The sequence below is a fragment of the Myotis lucifugus genome, unplaced genomic scaffold (genome assembly GCF_000147115.1).
Source record: "Myotis lucifugus unplaced genomic scaffold, Myoluc2.0 scaffold_144, whole genome shotgun sequence".
Taxonomy (NCBI): Eukaryota; Metazoa; Chordata; class Mammalia; order Chiroptera; family Vespertilionidae; genus Myotis; species Myotis lucifugus.
This window is the reverse complement of record NW_005871192.1, coordinates 1,672,200-1,693,098: the sequence shown is the minus strand read 5'-3', so window position 1 is coordinate 1,693,098 and position 20,899 is coordinate 1,672,200. Positions and strand designations below refer to the sequence as shown.

Below are 20,899 nucleotides of genomic sequence, written 5' to 3'. Positions count from 1 at the left end.
GGGGGGGGGGGTTGGGCGCCGCACCCTGTCACACACAGAGCAGGGCCGATCAGGGGTTGGGGCGCCACACCCTGTCACACACACAGCCGCAGGGCGATCAGGGGATTGGGGAGCTCCCCCCTATCAGGCACAGAGCAGGGCTGATCAGGGGGTTGGGGTGCCTTCCCCTGTCAGGAACAGAGCAGGGCAGATAGGGAGATTGTGGCCCTGCCCCCTGTCACACACAGAGCCGCAGGGTGATCAGGGGGTTTGGGCGCTGCCCCCTGTCACGCTGATCCCAGTGCCAGGAGGCATATTACCCTTTTACTATATAGGATAGAGGCCTGGTGCAAGGGTGGGGGCCGGCTGGTTTGCCCTGAAGGGTGTCCTGGGTCAGGGTGGGGGTCCCCACTGGGGTGCCTGGCCAGTCTGGGTGAGGGGCTCAGGGCTGTTTTCAGGCTGGTGGGTTGACTGAAGCTCCCAACTGCTCCTTTTTTTCTTTTTTCTTTTTTTATTCTGGGCCAGCTTTAGCTCTGAGGCCTCGCTGCTGAAAGCAGGTTTCTGGCCTTTACCTTCTGTATTTGATACAATGTTGCGGTCCGGCTGGCTGAAGCCCGGCTGACTAACGCAGGTTTCTGGGGTTTTGTTTAGCTTCTATATTTGCAACAAAGTTGCTTAGAGTTGCAGCTGAGAGGCCGGCAGCGGCAGGCGGGGAACGTTGGAGTCCGCAGTCACTGGAGCAAGCAAGCCTCCCTGCTTGCTTCAGTGCATGGCTGCCGCCCGCCATCTTGGCTGACAGTTAATTTGCATAAGGATATGCTGATTAGCCAATGGGAAGGGTAGCAGTCATATGCTAATTACCATGTTTCTCTTTTATTAGTGTAGATAGTATACCAGTAAGATAGTTAAAGTCTGTCTAATGAATTTGACTCATATTTACATTATGTGATTAATGGTTTCATCTTGTCAGACTTACATGTTTTTTAGCATGAGTCAGTCAAATCTGGTAATAATTCTAATAGAAAAAATTGATTATAGTTACTTAAAAGATTAATGAAATTACTACTCCAAATATTTTTAAAGCTCTCATATTTATATTATTTTAATACTTTTGAATTTAGGAAATGACTCAATGTATGTCAACACTGTCTTGTAAGTGGAAAAAAAATATCAAGTGATGTCTCAGATTACATGCTTACTTGGAATTTGACTCAAAATATAAAGTTAGGGGTCTTAACACTCTAGTTGCTACCTCTGACTCCTAGCCTATGCAGACAACAAATACCCCAAAGCTGTTCTACATTGAAAAACTAATAATTATGTATAAACTAGAGGCCTGGTGCACGAAATTTGTGCACGAGGGGGGGGGGGATGTCCCTCAGCCTGGCCTGCACCCTCTCCAATCTGAGACCTTTTGGGGGATGTCCGACTGCCGGTTTAGGCCCGATCCCGATCCCTGTGTGCACAGCCATCCTGTGGCAGCCATCTTGTGGTGGCTATCTTGTGAAGATGTTGCGCAAGGGCGTGAGGACCACCTAGGCTTTTATTAGTATAGATACATTAATAATAAGTCATACTATTAATATGTTCAGGTAAAGAAGTATTTAGTATTCATAAGATTCTTTATCAATTACCTATTACTATCTAAAAAATAATCCTAACATGTCAAAGCTTAAAACAATAGCAATTTATTATTTCTTATAATATTCTGGGTTCCCTAATATGCCCGCATTCTTTCTAAATAAGGATTTACCAGGCTTGGGAGTTCCTCACTTATGGGCCTGACAATTGGTCAGTTGATTATAAGCTGGGGTAACTCAGTACTCCTCCAAATGGCCTTTCCTATATGATTTCACTCATCCTATCTAATAAAGAGGTAATATGCAAATTGACCATCACTCCAAAACATAATATGGCTGCCCCCGTGTGGTCAAAGATGGCCATAACAAGATGGCCAGCAGGGGAGGGCAGTTGGGGGCGACCAGGCTGGCAGGGGAGGGCAGTTGGGGGCGACCAGGGCTACAAGGGAGGGCAGTTGGGGGCAACCAGGCCAGCAGGGGAGGGCAGTTGGGGGCAACCAGGGCTGCAGGGGAGGGCAGTTGGGGGCAACCAGGCCAACAGGGGAGAGTAGTTGGGGGTGACCAGGACTGCAGGGGAGGATAGTTAGGGGCGACCAGGCCAAAAGGGGAGGGCAGTTAGGGGTGACCAGGCTGGCAAGGGAGTGGTTAGGGAGTGATCAGGCTGGCAGGCAGGCGAACAGTTGGGAGCCAGCAGTCCTGGATTCTGAGAGGGATCCCAGATTGGAGAGGGTGCAGGCTAGGCTGAGGGACACACACTCCCACCTGACACCCCCCCCCCCCCCCCCGTGCACAAATTTCATGCACTGGGCCTCTAGTGTGGGATATAAAACTGAAACTTGTGAACATAAAACAGCCGTGTAGTGGTTGCCAGAGAGAAGAGGGTAGGGGAAGAAATTGGTTCTAATATATGGTGACAGAAGATTTAACTTTGGGTGGTGGGCACATGGTACAATATATAGATCTTGTAACATAGAAACCCACACCCGAAACTTATATGTTCATGTTGACCAATGTCACCTCAATAAATTTAATTAAAAAATAATAAAAATAATAAAATTTAATCAAATTTTTAAATGGCCTTTCCTCCATATTTTTTGGAAGATGATTCCAGGGCAGCATTCCAAGAGGGCACAGGTACATGCTACAAGGATTTAGGCCCAGGACTGATATTTCTACAGTTTTATTTCTGCCACATTCTTTTGGTCAAAGCAAATCACAGGCCAGCCCAGATTCAAAGGGTTGGGAGATAGATTCCACCTCTCAATGGGAAGAGCAGCAAAGCATCTGTGACCATATTGAGGCTGTTACAAGTTACTAGTAAAATCCAGCATTAGTTTTAAGTTATCTCATTAAACCATTACAGTACTTAATCACACATTTACATTTTACAAAGACAATCCATATCTCCCATAAATGTATTTTGGGAGCGTACTCTTTGCAGTTGTTTCATGATGTGTACCTCTATGGTTTGGGCATGTCGTCTAAAAATTTTAGTATACTATAGTATTTTTATTATAAAATAAAGCATTTTAAATATTTAAATGTTCATTTTAATTTATAACTATAATTGAAAATTGCTCTTCATGAGAATGGCATTTATTTTTATGCTGCTTTAGAACAAGATTGAAAGGTGCATTTAAATTTGTTTGTATTTTAAATCTAGAATGCAACTAATGAACTCACTAAGCAATCATCAAGCATGAAGTCTCTGAAATTTGAACTCCTAGCAAAAGAAGAACACATAAAGGAAATGCATGAAAAGTATGTTTTTCATATTTGCATCTATTGTATTTGGTGCCACCTAGTGGCAGTTAACTCTATTAAATGCAATCCAAGAAACAATAGTGACATGTCAAAAATTGTTTTCCTTTTTTAGTTCTCGTTTAAGCCTACTTAAAATGAAAATGTAAGGAATATTACATATAGTGTGGTTGATGGAAATATGGTTACTATTTTTTAATTAGAGTAAGAATATCTAAAGTTAGGTTTTCCTTCTTAGAGTAAACATTTAATTTGGAATAAATATCAATTAAAAGCCTAAAGACTGTGAACAAAAAACTTTAGAATGTGCTGATTATTCAACCAAAGATATAGGTGTAGATTGATCCTCATATTGGATATAATGCCTAAACTTACAAAACTAAGTTGGGGAAAAAGGTAAAGCTTTGTTTGTATTTAAAATTACTGGAGGATTATGAAAGTTTGTACTTTCCGTGTTTATTAACAAAGGTTTAAAATGTTCTATCCCATGCCCTAGCCGGTTTGGCTCAGTGGATGGAGTGTCGGCCTGTGGACCAAAGGGTCCCGGGTTTGATTCTGGTCAGGGGCACATACCTTGGTTGCAGGCTCCTCCCCGGCCCAGGCCCTGGTCAGGGCTCGTGCAGGAGGCAACCAATTGATATGTCTCTCTCACATCAAGGTTTCTCTCTGTCTTTCCCTCTCTCTTCCACCCTCTCTAAAAATCAATGGAAAAATGCCCTAGCCAGTTTGGCTCAGTGGATAGAGCGTCAGCCTGCAAACTGAAGAGTTCCAGGTTCGATTCCGGTCAAGGGCATGTACCCGTGGCGGGGTGTGCAGGAGGCAGCTGATTGATGTTTCTCTCTCATCAATGTTTCTGGCTCTCTGTCCCTCTCCCTTCCTCTCTGTAAAAAATCAATAAAATATTTAAAAATAAAATAAAATGTTCTATCTCAAAATGATTTTATTTCTATATCTTTTATAGATATACTAGAGCTTAGAAGTGATAACCTGTTTAGGTAGGATTCTAATCTGTCATTAATAACTTAATACATATATTTTACATGCATACATGTATAATCTACATTATATGTGAGGATCGCTTAAAAGTGATATCAGTAGATAAAACTATTAGACACAAAAGGTTGGTTAATTTTTAAACAGACTATCTTGAAATTTATCTATTAAGAAACAGTTTTGCTTATTTAACAGTTATAAAATTTAATATTTTTTTATTATAGTATAGAATTACTTCTTATCAGTGTTATGCTTTTGGATGATCTCTGAATATCGCTTTGACTTTTTTACCAATGAAACAGTGTAATTTAAATATAACAATTTTGACTTTTCATAAATTTTATTTATCTTTCTCAGTCACTTTTTTAATGTATGTGCAATATTATCTTTAACAAGTGATAACTGGATTATAGATTTTACAAGTACTCATTAATAGAGCAATATTTATTACTTTCAATTATTTTATTAATTTGCAATTTCATTGATATCAAACAGTATTTAACAATTAACAGTAGATGTAACATTGGATAAGGTATTATCACTGTTAAAGTATTTTTTATCACTTTTGATAAAATGCCCTTTTTTTCCTTTTAAGGTTGTCTCGAATGGAAAGGGATATAACCATGAAAAGACATTTGATAGAGGACTTGAAATTTCGACAGAAAGTAAATTTGGAAAGTAATGAGAGCATTAATGAAATGTTAGAAAATCTTGAAAAAAAGGTATGAACTTCTATATGTTCCCTGAAACTAAAAAAATCATTACCCATTGTATTTACCTGCTTAACTCAAATATTCACTCTTAATAAAATTTATAGGAAATATCCATAGAATATATGGGTACTATTACATAATTTCATTATTTGTTCTGTAAGTACACTATTTGTTTTAAAATTCATGACTCTAAAATCTCATATATAATATAGCACGATATTTTTATGTGAGAACATAATCAAGTTTAATTTATAAAGGTTTGAATATTTCTAGGATGCATAATTACATTTTTTTCAGCATTTTGTTTTATTTAAACTATAATTTTTAATTATAAAACCAAGCATATATTTTTAAATGAAAAACAGTGGTAACCAAAATCTATCAAAGTTTTTTTAAAGTATATTACCACAATTTTTAAAAATATACTTTTCTGCATGGCTGGCCTGGCTCAGCGGTTGAGCTTTGACCTGTGAACCAGGAGATAATGGTTCGATTCCCAGTTAGGGCACATGCCTAGGTTGCAGGCTTGATCCCCAGTGTGGGGTGTGCAGGAGGCAGCTGGTCAGTAATTCTCTCTCACTGATGTTTCTCTCTCTCTCTCCCTCACCCTTCCTCTGTGAAATCAATAAATATATATTCACACACACACACACACACACACACACACACACACACACACTCTGAGTGGTCAGATTATTATGACCACCTGATGTTTGTAGGCAAATTAGCTATAATTTCACACTGAAGTTGCTAGAGGGCCAGACCATTATAAATAGGGAAGAAGATTGTTTACCACAACAGTAGAAGTGATTTTTTTTCTGAAGATATGGGTAAACAATGTGATTTAACAGCCTTTGAACATGGGATATATTTGAACGTGAGTGGCCAGATTATTATGACCACCTGACGTTTGTAGGCAAATTAGCCATACACTGCATCGTATGGGATATGGAAGCCAAGGACCTGTTTGAACAAACACCTTTGTTGCCTGCAGTTACCAAGATAAAACGTCTCCAATTCGCACAGGAACACAAGGATTGGACAGTCAAGCATTGGAAAAAAGTCATGTGGTCCGATGAATCACGTTTCCAGTTGCATCATGCAGATGGCAGAGTGAGAATTTGGCGGAAACAGCATGAAAGCATGCACCCCACATGCATGAATACAACCCTTCGAGCTGGTGGGGGCAGTGTTATGGTTTGGGGCATGTTTTCCTGGCATGATTTGGGCCCTTTAATTCGTGTGGAACAACGTCTGAATAGCACAACATACCTAAGTATCGTTGCTGATCAAGTTCATCCTATCATGTTGATGGCGTATCCCAATGGAGATGGCTTCTTCCAACAAGACAATGCTCCATGCCATGGTGCTCATATTGTGCAGGAGTGGTTTCAAGAACATGAGAGAGATTTTACCTTGCTTAGGTGGCCCCCACAATCACCAGATCTCAATCCAATTGAGCATTTGTGGGACGAAGTTAAAAGAGCCATCAGGCAGCTGGTTCCACAACCATCAAATCTCACAGAACTGGACAGTGCTATTCATCAGGCATGGTGTCAGATTCCTCGCATCACCTTTCAGCATCTCATGGAGTAAATGCCAAGAAGAATTGCCACAGTATTGAAGGGAAAAGGTGGCCCAACAAAGTACTGGTGGGGTGGTCATAATAATCTGGCCACTCAGTGTATATACACATATATACTTACCTCCTCTCTCTAAGCATGTCCTCGGGTGAGGATTATTTTTTAAAGTATACTTTTCTTTGTATACACTTTAAGTGTACTTAGGAAGAGAGTTGTATTTAAAATAGTTGTATAATATTTAACCCCAAAGTAGAAATAGCAATTTTCTGACTAAGAGGTATATACTAGTATATGTATATATACATTAAAGGTGCTACTTGCATAACTCATAAATTAGCTTGTGCTTTGGCAATCACTCAGTGTTAGCAACTCCAGAGAAAGTGTTTCCCTTATTTTACTTGGAGATAAAAATATAAGTATCTATTAGCTCAAATGGATTTAAGGGAGAAAATTTTATACCACCAAGACAAGTGTATATGGATTTCTTTCTTTTTCCTCCACACACCACATAAATTATAATTACTTCCTTATAGTTTTTCAATGTTATCCTTTAAATGTTATCCTTTAAATCTTCTTATTTTTTAACTTTAATAATTATTTTAAATATAGTAATGATATATCTTTATTGGCATTCAATGGAAAAAGAAAAATTATTTCCTCTATTTTTTCATATGTATAATAAATATCTTGCATCACTTACTTTTATTCTTAAAAGTACATGTAATATTGGAGAATACAATAAATAATTATCCATAACTTAGCTTATTTAAGTATCAAAAACAACCATTCCTGCTTAAGGAGGTTTAGGTTAGTAATTAAAGGAAATGTAGTTTAAATTAGTATTGTATTATTAGGTGAAAGACTACACATGCCAGCATTTATACTTCTTTGGTGCAATATTTAGTTTTGCTATTGATTTAAGGACTATTAGTCTCATTTATAATATTAGTTCTACAAATCTTATACTTGAAATTGATATTATTTATGAGAAACCAGATGAAATTAGACTTACTCATGTGTTCATTTGGTTTCTGTTGAAACAAAAAGTACACTATTAGAATGCCTTTACCAATAATAATTACCTTTATGCTTTCACTTCTAGGTAAAGACATTGACTGAAGAGTGTTCCAACAAGAAGATATCAATTGATTCACTAAAGCAAAGACTTAGTGTCGCCGTTAAAGAGAAGTCGCAGTATGAAGAGATGTATCAGAAAACTAAAGAGGAATTAGAAAAAAAGGTATGCATTTAGGACACTTTAGCTTAGAAATGGAATATAACAATGTCTTTTTTATTTTTTAAATTGTCATTTTTTTCTCCCCCAAACTATTATGAGCTACTTAAATGTTTCAGATAAATGCAAAGAACACTTTTATCTCTACATGAAACACTGAGAATCTGTTTTCATTAAAGGTACTCCTACATTAGAGAAACAGAGTTTGTGTCTTGATAATCTACATATATATATAAAAAATAGAGAAATATGCTAATTAACTGGGATGCCGTAACGGGTCAACTGGACAGGAGGAGTTTGCACATGCAGCGTCGGGGGGCGGAGCAGCAGGGGCCTGGGGAGGGAGGCAGGGCTGGACTGGAGGGTGGGTGGCGCCGTGCGATTTTGAATCGCGCTGGGCTCCTAGTCTCTCATAAATGAAAACTATTATTAATAACTGGAACAAGTAGATATAAATTAAGTCCACCTAAACTTACAAACTCATTTAATATTTCCATTTGCTATATGAGATTTATTATTTTTAGAAAGCATAAATTAATTTTTATGATGAATATATAAGGATATGTACACACATCCTAGCCGGTTTGGCTCAGTGGATAGATCATTGGCCTGTGGACCAAAGGGTCCTGGGTTCAATTATGGTCTAGGGTGCCTACCTTGGTTGCAGGCTCCTCCCCAGCCCAGGCCCTGGTTGGAGCGCATGCAGGAGGCAACCAGTCGATATATTTCTCTTACATCAATGTTTCTCTCTGTCTTTCTCTCTCTCTTCCACTCTCCCTAAAAATCAATGGAAAAATAACTTCAGGTGAGGATTAACAACAAAAAAGAATGTGTGCTCAGGCTATTTTGTTGAAAATAAATAAATACAACCATCAGTTTTACCCAAATAAAATAAATACACATATAGAGAGTCATGAAATCCTTTATCTGGCATGGGTAACTACCTCTTCCAAATCTGCTTATGAAATATCTTTATTCCATGACTACTGTATTTTGCAGGATCTCAAGCTTTCTCTCCTAGTATCAAAAATAAATGAGACTGAATCTGCAATGGCAGACATTGAAACAGCAGCTTCTAAGCAGCTTCAAGGATTAGCATTGCAAAGTGAGCAGGCCCTAGAAGGTGCACAGAAGAAACTGCAGATAGCCAGTGAGAAAGTGGAAGAGTTCACCTTATTTGTGAAGGTTTGGATTACTTGTGCATTACTAACTCGTTCTTTTCTTCTGACAGAGTGGGCAGTGGCCTGCTTCAGATGATTTGGGCAATACTTTGAAGTTTCTTTCTGCTTTCCTAAACCACAGAGCATCTTCTCCTACCTTACTTGCCACATTGTTGAAAAATTTCTCTATAAAATATTTATTTTTATAGCTTGAGTTTAAAATTTTCTCTTCTATTATCAATACTCTTTTCTTAACGTCAACTTAGCTGTGAAATTGCAGTAATCTCATAATCAAGGCAGGTAGTAAGATGAAAGAATTAAGTAATTTCCATTGTACTGCCTTTTTGAAAAATCACCCAAGCAAAAAGACACCAGAACCCCAATCCACATGGAATCCATAGAGGATTGGCAAATGACTTAGCAGAACAAAAGGAGGACCAGCCCAAGTGCCTGCAAAGGGTGCCAGTCCAGAAGTTATCTGACAGCTGATGAACCCAGAAACACTCAGGAGTTGACTCCATAAGGAACGACCAGAGCAGAGGGCGATGGGGGAAGGGCAGATACAGAGCTAAACAGGTGGTTTATTTGAAAGTGTTTATAAGGAGCGTTCAGACCTATGGTCTGTGCTTATAGCCCATATAGTCAGGCAGTCTTCCTCCCTTCACCCCTCTGGAAAAACCGGGCAGGAGCAGCTCTGCGTTCAGAGATACAAGGTACTGAGAGCCAGGAATCTGTGATTGCTGTGCCCCTTTTAATCTCACTGTGAGTTGTTTACACCCTGATTTAGTACCATTTATTCTGACTTAAATTATATTTAGCAAACGGATCTATTGCGGATCTATTGCCACTAGATAGATTCAGAGTTTCTTTTTATTTTTTTAAATATATTTTATTGATATTTTTACAGAGAGGAAAGGAGAGGGATAGAGAGTTAGAAACATCGATGAGAGAGAAACATCGATCAGCTGCCTCCTGCACACTCCCTACTGGAGATGTGCCCGCAACCAAGGTACATGCCCTTGGCCGGAATCGAACCTGGGACCCTTGAGTCCACAGGCCGACACTCTATCCACTGAGACAAACCGGTCAGGGCAATTCAGAGTTTCTTAAAGTGAAGGACATATTTTACTAATCTCTGCTTTCACAAACTGTAACATAGCACCTTTCAGAATCTCATGCAATAATGATCACTAGCTAATGAAATTAAATTTCCATTAGGAATGTGAAAATGTAATAATTGTCCTTTTGGCATTTAAAAAGAAGTTTGACTATAGTGGGAGAGTGACTCTTTTCGTCTAAAATTACAATGTTCTTTTCTTTTTTTTGAGCAATCTTGGATAAGATTAAGTTTATCATACCACTTTTTTCTTCAAATGGCTTGCAGTATTAAAAACTAGCATATCATATCAGTAGAAATTTACTTAAATATATAAGATATTTAATTTATGTAATCTTTATAAAATGAAGTTAAACCGTGTCCTCTGATGGAATAAAATAACATCACCACTGTCTCTTCCCAGATAACCCTGCCATTATTGGATGTGCATAATTATACTTGTTGCATATATGTAACATATACTAAAGTATATTATTTTACATATATTGGTATTTTACTTTTCTCCTTTTTTGGTTTTTCTCTCTAGATAGGTCAGTAGTTTGGCATATCTTATGCTCCTAGTTGAAAAGGTCCTCTGGTCAACATATAGTACAGTATTTATAATAGTTCCCTTATCTGCTTAGGTATTGATTGTATTTATAAGAAATAATATTCCTGGACTCATAGATTGAATATAAGATTGCAAATAACTAGATCTTATATATAATGCTATATTCTTCATTCCTCTAAAAATAGGAGTTTAAACATTTTATGTGAGTATTAATTGTGCTCCATTTAGAAAAAATCCTTTTGTTTCTTTGGAATAGATACTGTGGGAGTTTTCTCATTTTAAAAATAACTACAAAATGAATGAATTGTCTCTTTTATTTCTATAATGAAAGTTTCAACTGGTGTAAAGTCAAACCAATAATGCTTGACTCAGAGGAACCTAAATGATTGCAGAGTATTAATTTAGTAAACGTAATTTCTCTTTTCCAGATTTAAAGTATCATTTCTTCCAAATACTGTTGAATAGTCTCACTATTTAACTTATGACAAGTACTCTCATTGAATATTGTCAGTAATTCATGATGTAAAACTACATTCATTATGACTTTTAGCTTCAGAAACCTATGTTTTCTTGTTTTATATTCATCCGAGGGTCTTGTTTGTTGTATTTTTAGCCAAGATACAAAACATGAATTACATAATTATAAGATTTATTCAAAATGTTAATTATTTTTTCCTGAAATATTCTTTTAATTGGTCCTTTTTAAAAAGAATTGATAACCAGAAATTTTTTAAATAGAAAAATGAATTTTATGACTAGAAGTTTTTTGACCTTCATGATAATGTAATGGGTGTACCTCTTCACATAAAATAGTTTGGCAAAAATTATTTTCTAAAATCAAATTTTGTATTTATGTCCAAAGATATGAATGATATTTAATGATAAAATGCATATCTAATCTCTAGTTGCTCAAGAGTAACATTATTGGTCCTTTATATTTTTCAGCAACAAATAATATAGAGTGTATAGATGTCTTAATAGGTAAATTCAAGATTGCTGTAGTTTCATGGCTTTTTGAGTAATGTATCCTATATAATAAAAGCCTAATATGCTAAGTGTCCAGTCATCTGGTCAGCCGTTCAACCAATCAAAGCATAATATGCTAATGATATGCTAAGGCTGCTCAACTGCTCGCTATGACATGCACTGACTACCAGGGGGCAGACACTCCGACCAGTAGGTTAGCTTGCTGCTGGGGTCCAGCCAATCTGAACTGAGCAAGATGGGCTGGACACACCCTGGAACCCTCCAGCGGTCCCTCCCGGCTGGCCAACCTCCCACGTCCCTCCCAGCCCCGATTGTGCACTGGTGGGGTCCCTTGGCCTGGCCTGCACCCTCTCACAATCCGTGACCCCTCGGGGGATGTTGGAGAGCTGGTTTCGGCCTGACAGCAGAATGACCAGTTACTATGATGTGCACTGACCACCAGAAAGCAGACGCTCAATGCAGGAGTTGCCCCCTGGTGGTCAGTGTGCTCCCACAGGGGAGCACCGCTCAGCCAGAACCGGGCTCACAGCTGGCAGGACTGCAGCAGTGCTAAGGATGTCCAACTGACGGCTTAAGCCCGCTTCCCGCCTAAGCTGTCAGTGGGACATTCCCCCAAGGGCTCCCAGACTGCGAGAGGGTGCAGGCCGGGCTGAGGGCCCCCCCCCCCCCAGTGTATGCATTTTGTGCACCGGGCCTCTAGTTTTTATTATAAAGAGCCACCAGCAAATTAATGCTAAAACCAGAAACATTGGCAAAGGCTGGATCATTGGTTCGGAGGAATGAGATGACATCATTCTTCTCTTCCTTGCACATATGCCCCTAGGACCATAGAGATGCTCAGGAGTTGTCATCTGAGGCAGCATACCATCAGTCGCTTTCTAAATCCTACTGTGTTACATCTAAGCTTAAACATTTTATTTTTATTTTTTTAAACCTTTTTTAAAATTTAAGACTTTTCATAATTTGACTCTATCTTGCTCAGAATTGAATCTTCCTTCCCACTGCTCTCCATCTTCCATTCATATTGTGCTCATTGCTGCCTTTGCTCAAGTTCTGCTTCTCTCTTGACATACCTTTTCCTCTTTGTTCTTTGCTAAATCCTGCACATTTAGTTCAATGCCTCTCTCTTTCATGAGTCCTTTCTTTAACTTTGTGGTTAAGAGGTAAGAGCCCTACTCTGCCAGTTATTGCAGGCAAGTGACTTAATCCTCTGCACCTCAATCTCCCCACTTATGGAATGAGTATAATAATGGAATATACCTGAGATGAGCATTTAAATAAGTTAACACAGATAAAGCATTGCCCAATATACCAGAAGTGCTATCTAAGTGTCAGCTAGTAGTAGTGGTAGTAGTAGTAGGACTCTCATTTATCTCCTGAATATTTATTGTATGTACCACATAAATTAACATGTAACTGTGAACTCTTGTATTTTTATTTTTTTATCAAGTAGATTATAGCCAACGTGAGAAGAGGGGTGTTATCATTCATTATCCCCAAAGAACTGACCCATAATCGGGCTCACTAAATTCTTGAGGAATTGATTTTATATCTGCTAGAATGGTACTAGACACTTAATCCCTGCTCAGATGGAAAACTCTGTGAAGGCCAGAGCTGCATTCTTTTTTTTTTTATATATATATTTTATTGATTTTTTACAGAGAGGAAGGGAGAGAGATAGATAGTTAGAAACATCGATGGGAGAGAAACATCGACGAGCTGCCTCCTGCACATCTCCCACGGGGGATGTGCCCGCAACCCAGGTACATGCCCTTGACCGGAATCGAACCTGGGACCTTTCAGTCCGCAGGCCGACGCTCTATCCACTGAGCCAAACCGGTTTTGGCCAGAGCTGCATTCTTTATGAGCATAAAGAATGTACATAGCTTCTACATGGAACACTATGATCACCAGGACTCATTCTGTGCAGAGCTATTAGGGTATCATGTACACAAAAGTACTTAATAAATATTATTAGTAGTATTAATGGTAATAATGTTTATTCTGGCCCTGTTGTGGAATCTCTGTTCCCCTTATTCATTTCATTTATTCATAGGGCACAGCAAGATTATAGAGGTGGAGTGGCCATCTGTTCTAGATCTAGTCTTGAATATGGAATTTTGCCCTGGGGTAAAATCAAGTGCTTTGAGCATCTGGGCTGGATATATGTGGCAGAGTTGAGGCTTTGAATTCTCCTACTAACTGAATAAAACACACAAGGGAAATTTCTAGAAGTATTTGCTCAGTTTGATTGAGTCCTGATATAGGCTTGTTAATGGGCTTGTATGTGAGAGTCATATGCCAGATTTCATCTTCTCAATGGTTTGTGTTAGCTGTGAAATAAATATCAGCTAAAGAACAACATTTAGCCTGAAGCTTAAATCATTTAATTATCAATATGTACTTGCTTTAGTGAGATTTAGTAAGATGTTTTGGGCATATAAATTTCCTGCTTCTTTAGTGAGAACATTTGTGGAGCATTATAATTTTATTTTTACATGTATAATTGTTAATACTTTGGTGTACTGATCTAGTCTCTTACAACTTTTTTCTGTTCTTTTTTTCCAGCTTTATTGTCCAGCTTTATTGAGATATAATTGACATGTAACATTGTTTAAGTGTAAGGTATACAATGTGATGGTTTGATATAAGTATGTATTATGAAATGTTTACCACAATAAGGTTAGTTAACACATCCTTCACCTCATGTAATTACCACTTTATTGTTGTAATTATGGTGAGGATATTTAAATATACCCTTATAGCAGTTTGCAAATATACAATATAGTATTTTTAGCTATAGTCACCATATTGTATATTGGACCCCTGGAACATACTCACCTCATGACCGGAAGTTTATACACTTTGACCACCATCTCATTTCCCCCACCCCACCCCAACCCCTGGCAAATAACCATTCTACTCTCTATTAGTACTTCTATGAGTTCAGCTTTTTAAGATTTCACACATAAGGGAGATCATATGGTATTTGTCTTTCTGTCTGACTTATTTCAATTAGCATAATGCTTTCAAAGTCCATCTGTGTTGTGCAAATGGCAGGATTTCTTTCGTTTTTATGAATGATTACTATTTCACTGTACTTATATACGTATGTACCACATTTTTGTTATCTATTCATCTGTTGATGGACACTTAAGTTGTTTTCATGTCTAGGCTATCCTATATAATAAAAGGGTAATAAGCAAATCGATCGAACAGCAGAACAACTGGTCGCTCTGATGCGCACTGATCACCAGGGGGCAGACGCTCAATGCAGGAGCTGCCCCTGGTGGTCAGTGCACTCCCACAGGGGGAGCACCACTCAGCCACAAGCCGGGCTGATGGCTGGCAAGTGCAGTGGCCCACCTCTGTGGTAGCACTAAGGATATCTGACTGGTGGCTTAGGCCCACTCCCCATGGACATCAGTCAGACATCACCCAAGGGCTCTGGAACTGTGAAAGGGCGCAGGCCTGGCTGAGGGACCCCCACCCCCACCCCCAGTGCACAAATGTCATGCACAGGGCCTCTAGTTGTGAATAATGCTGCAATGAACATGGGAGTGCAGATATCTTTTTGGACTCTTGATTTAATTTCCTTTGGATATAACCAGAAGTTGGATTGCTGGATCATAATAGTTCTATTTTTAATTTTTTGAGGATCCTCTATACCAGTGGTTCTCAACCTTCCTAATGCCGCGACCCTTTAATACAGTTCCTCATGTTGTGGTGACCCCCAACCATAAAATTATTTTCGTTGCTACTTCGTAACTGTTATTTTGCTACTGTTATGGATCATCATGTAAATATCTGATATGCAGGATGTATTTTCATTGTTACAAATTGAACATAATTAAAGCATAGTGATTAATCACAAAGACAATATGTAATTATATATGTGTTTTCTGATGGTCTTAGGCGACCCCTGTGAAAGGGTCGTTCGACCCCCAAAGGGGTCGCGACCCACAGGTTGAGAACCACTGCTCTATACTGTTCTCCATAGTGGTTGCATCGATTTGCATTCCCACCAAATAGGGTTCCCTTTTCTCTACATCCTTGCCACCATTTGTTATCTCTTGTCTATTTGGTAATAGCCATCCTGACAGGTATGAGGTGATATCTCATTGTGGTTTTGATTTGCATTTCCCTGATGATTAATAAGGTTGAGCACCTTTTTATGTACTTTTTGGCCATTTGTATGTTATTTTTTTTAAAAAATAATTATTGTTGAAAGTATTACATATGTCTCCTCTTTTCCCCCATTGACCCCTCCAGCCTGCTTCGCCCCCCCCCAACCCCCACCGCCCCAGGCCCTCACCACCCCATTGTCAGCGGCCATGACCCAAGCATATATGCATACCGGGTTCTAGGTTGATTAATTCCCACCCACACACCCTCCCCCACCTTCCCTCTGAGATTCCCCACTCTGTTCCATGCTTCCATGTCTCTGGATTCACTCTGTTCATCAGTTTATTTTGTCACTTAGATTCCAAAAATGAGGGAGATCATGTGATACTTGTCTTTCTCTGACTGACTTATTTCACTTAGCATGATACTCTCCAGATCACTCCATGATGTCTCAACAGGTAAGAGATTATTCTTTTTTACTGCTGCATAGTACTCCATGGCATAAATGTACCACAGCTTTTTTATCCACTCATTTACTGATGGGCACTTGGGCTGTTTCCAGATCTTAGCTATTGTAAATTGTGCTGCTATGAACATAGGGGTGCATATATTCTTTCTGATTGGTGTTTTGGGTTTCTTAGGGTATATTCCTAGAAGTGGGATCACTGGGTCAAATGGCAGTTCATATTTAATTTTTTGAGGAAGCTCCATACTGTTTTCCATAATGGCTGCACCAGTCTGCAGCTCCACCAGCAGTTGTATGTGTTCTTTGAAAAAAAATCTATTTAGGTCCTTTGCCCTCTTTTAAATTGGATTATTTGGGGTTTTGTTAGTGAGTTGTATGAGTTGTATGTAGTTTGAAATCAGAATGTGCAATGTCTCTAGCTTTGTTCTTTTTTAAGATTATATTGGCTATTCATGTTCTTTTGTGGCTCCATATAAATTTTAGGATTGTTTGTTCTCTTTCTGTGAAAAATGATATTGGATTTTTGATGGGTATTATATTGAATCTATAGGTGGCTTTGAGTAGTGTGGACATTTTAACAATACTAATTCTTCTGCTCCACAAGCATGGGATATCTTTACATGCATTTGTTTTTTCTTCAGTTTCTTTCATCAATTTCTTATAGAACTTTTACTTCCTTGGTTAAATTTAGTCCTAATATTTTATTGTTTGGGGTACTATTATAAATGGAATTGTTTTCTCTTTCAAATGTTTTGTTGTTAGTGGTTAGAAACACAACTCAATTTTGTATGTTGATTTTGTATTCTGCAACTTTACTGAATTTCTTAACTAGTTCTAAGGGTTTTTTATGAATTCTTTAGGATTTTTTTATATATCATATCATGTCATGAGCAAAGAAATATAATTTTACTTCTTCTTTTCTGATTTAGATGCATTTTATTGTTTTCTTGCCTAATTGCTCTAAGATTTCCAATTCCATGTTGAATAAGAGTGGTGAGAGGGGCACCTTTATCTTATTCCTGATCATGGAGGGAAAGCTTTCAACTTTTCAACATTGAGTATAATGTCAGCATTAGGTTTGTCATATGTGGACTTTATTATATTGAGGTGTGTTCCGTCTATACCCATTTTGTTGAGAAATTTTTATCATGAAATTATGTTAGATTTTATCCATTACTTTTTCTGTATCTATTGAGATGATCATAGGATTGTTATCATTTATTTTGTTAATGTAGTATGTCACATTTATTTATTTGCATTTGTTGATTCATCCTTATACTTCAGGGATAAATACTTGTTCTACAGGTTCAGGAAATGCAAATAAACAAGAAAAATATATAATTATAAGGATGGATACAGTCAAACTGATTGTCAATGGCATATTTGTGTACTTGGAAAATCTAAGAGAATAAAATCACAAACTATTAAAACTAACCAGAGAATTCAGCAATGAGTTCAATAAAGATCAACATCCAAAATAAATTCGTTTTTACAAATAATATTTTAAAATGCTATTTTAAATTTCTATTTACAATAATAAAAAATAACTATTAAATACCTAGTAGTAAACCTTTTAAGAAATGAAGAGACCTGTAAAGCAGATGGTAAAACACTGAAAGACATAAAACAGAACTAAATAATTGGGGGAAGTACTGTTTTTCCGAATGGGAATAATCAATATTGCAAATGCTAGAATTCATTCCAAAATTAATCCAAATGTCATTGTTACCCAAATATTGACAAACTGATTGCAAAAAAAAAAATAAGTAAAAGAATGAAAATGACTGAAGAACAAGAAGTATAGCAGAGAGAGAAGGATTTTCCTTAACAAACATCAATGAATGCTATAATGCTGTAGTAAATACAGTAGTGTGATTGGTGCACAAACAGGTGCATACAGTTTTGAGACAATACAGTTCCAACATTTTACAATCCCACCAACAGTGCAAAAGTGTTCCAATATCTCTATGTTCTTGCCAACACTTGTTGTTTTCTGTTTTTTAAATAGTAGCCATCCTAATGTGTGTAAGATGATATTGCATTGTTTTGAGTTACATTTCTCTAATAAGACATGCTTTTTTACATAGGAAATCCTAAAGATTTATGAAACAACTAGTATTAATAAGAGAATTTAGCCCTTTCACAGGATACAAAGTCAAAGTACAAAAATCAAATCTATTTTTATATCGCAGCAGTAAACTATTAGAAAATGAAAAACAAATCTTCAATTTACAATAGCATAAAAAGTTCTTAGAACTAAATTCAAGAAAACATATGCAAAACACCAATGTTGGAAAGAATTTGGAGAATGGGGATTTTCATCCATTGTTGGTGATGCAAGATTTTGGGGAAAACTGTAGAAGTTTCTGAAAAATAAAACATTCACTTACCATATGACTCAGCACTTTTACTTCTAGGTACTTACCCAAAGAGATATGAAAACATATATACACACAGACACACAAAATGTGTATTCAGGAATATTTAGTGCCATTTTATTCATAAGCATCAAGAACTGGAAACAGCCCAGGTGTCCATCTACAAGAAAATGGACTAGCAGTGTTATAATTACATAATTAAATACAACTTGGCAATAAAAAGAAATGAACTACTTATGCATATAATAATGTGGATGAATCTCAAAAATATTTTAAATGAAAAAATTAAACACAAAATAATACATACTGTGTGATAATGCTCATATGAGTTTATAGAACAGGCCGAACTAAACTATATGGAGAAAAAAAAACACCCAGAGTGGTTGCCTCTTGGGGCTAGGTTTGGGGATTGACTAGGAAGGGACACGGTGAACTTTCTGGAGTAATGGAAATGTACTTTGATCTGGGTATGGGAACCCAGTGTTTTCATTTGTCAAAAGCTCAAAAAACTATACAATAAGTCTTATTCATATCACTGCATATAATTATTGTCTCAAAAAGTAGTAAAGAGAATTATATATAAACTAGAGGCCCGGTACACAAAAATTTGTGCATGGGGGGTGGGGGGGGGTCCCTCAGCCCGGCCTGCGCCCATTTGCAGTCCAGGACCCCTTGGGGGATCTCCACCTGTCAACTTAGGCCCACTCCCCGGGAGATCAGGCCTAAGCTTGCAGTCAGACATCCTTCTGGCAGCCAGGGAGCCCTCGGGGGATGTCTGACTAAAGGCTTAGGCCCCCAAGGGAGCTGTGATGAGGAAGCTGGGGTGACAGAGGAGCCATGCTGTCCCGCCCCGCCGCCCTGGGTTGGGTCGCACACGGGATGCCCGCCACCCCGGGTCACAGATAGCAGGCCTAGATGGCAACAGGGCAGGTGGGATGGCGCTGTCCCGCCCCACCACCCCGGGTGGCAAATAGCAGGCCCGGATGGCGGCGGGGCAGGCAGGATGGCGCTGTCCCGCCCTGCCTGCCATATACAAATTAGCCGCCATCTTTGTTGGCAGTTAATTTGCATATCGTGCTGATTAGCCAATGAGCGGCGTAGTGAAGGCACGGTCAATTACCATGTTTGTCTATTATTAGATAGGCCTAGGGGCCCGGTGCACGAAATTCGTGCACTGGTGGGGGCGTCCCTCAGCCGAGCCTGCCCCCTCTCACATACTGGGAGCCCTCAGGGGATGTCCTAGTGACAGCTTAGGCCCGCTCCCTGCTCCCCTTGGGGATAGGGCCTAAGCCACAGTCTGGCCTCCCTTTGTGGGAGGTGACTGGGCTGATCAGGGGAAGGCACCAGCCCCATCACCCTGCTGCTGCAGCCACTGCCAGTCACCACAGCCACCAAGGTGTTTTTATCAACACAGACTCTCATCCCTTCACCATGAAAAAATGACAACTTTCTTTAGGCATTTTCAAGATGTGTCTTTCATATAATAATAATTTATTTATTATTATTTTTTTATCCTCACCTGAGGATATGTTTCCATTGATTTTTAGAGAATGTGGAAGAGAAAGGGAAAGACAGAGAGAAACTTCAAAGTGAGAGGAACACTTTGATTGGTTGCCTCCTGCATGAGCCCTGACCTGGGCCCTGGCCAGGGAGTAGCCTGCAACCTAGGTACATGCCCTTGATCAGAATTGAACCCAGACACTGCCATCGGCAGGCCAAGGCATTATCCACTGAGCCAAACCGGCTAGTGCAGGATATGACATTTCTTAGCCCTCCAGCAGCGGACCTTCGTTTTTTCGCCAGGAGTGTGGTGAAAAACCCTAGATCACCTTTTTGGATTCTTATTACCCAAGTTACTAAGAATATTACCAGTGGCATACAGGGAGCTTAACCAATGAGCAGTCAGAAAAGGTGTTTCCTCTGTATTTCACACCAATCGCCAGCTTGCCCACCCCCCAGCCACCCCCCACCCAGGCCTGACGCCTCTGGCCTAGGCTTCAGGCCTGGGCAGGGGACCTCCATATCCCCCCAATCACCGGCTCTGCCCCCCACCCAGGCCTGATGCCTCTGGCCCAGGTGTCAGGCCTAGTCAGGGGACCCCCAGGCCTGACGCCTCGGCCAGAGGCATCGACCCCCATCACCCTCCGATCGCAGGATTCGCCCCCTTGCCCAGGCCTTGACGCCTCAGCCAGAGGCGTTCGACCACCCATCACCCTCCGATCGCAGGATCGGCCCCTTGCGCGGTGCAGAAACTTAAGTCAGAGCTGTCAGGC

At 39.1% G+C, this 20,899-nt stretch overlaps 1 protein-coding gene across 1 annotated transcript in view; it reads left to right on the top strand.

The window, feature by feature from the left end:
* Positions 1-20,899, top strand: part of CNTLN (centlein) — a 248,974-nt gene that overhangs the window by 207,439 nt on the left and 20,636 nt on the right. The window contains exons 20-23 of the mRNA XM_023758906.1: positions 3,223-3,320; positions 4,909-5,035; positions 7,712-7,849; positions 8,843-9,028. Of these exons, the coding sequence (XP_023614674.1) occupies positions 3,223-3,320; positions 4,909-5,035; positions 7,712-7,849; positions 8,843-9,028 (549 nt within the window). The remainder of the gene's footprint in view (positions 1-3,222; positions 3,321-4,908; positions 5,036-7,711; positions 7,850-8,842; positions 9,029-20,899) is intronic.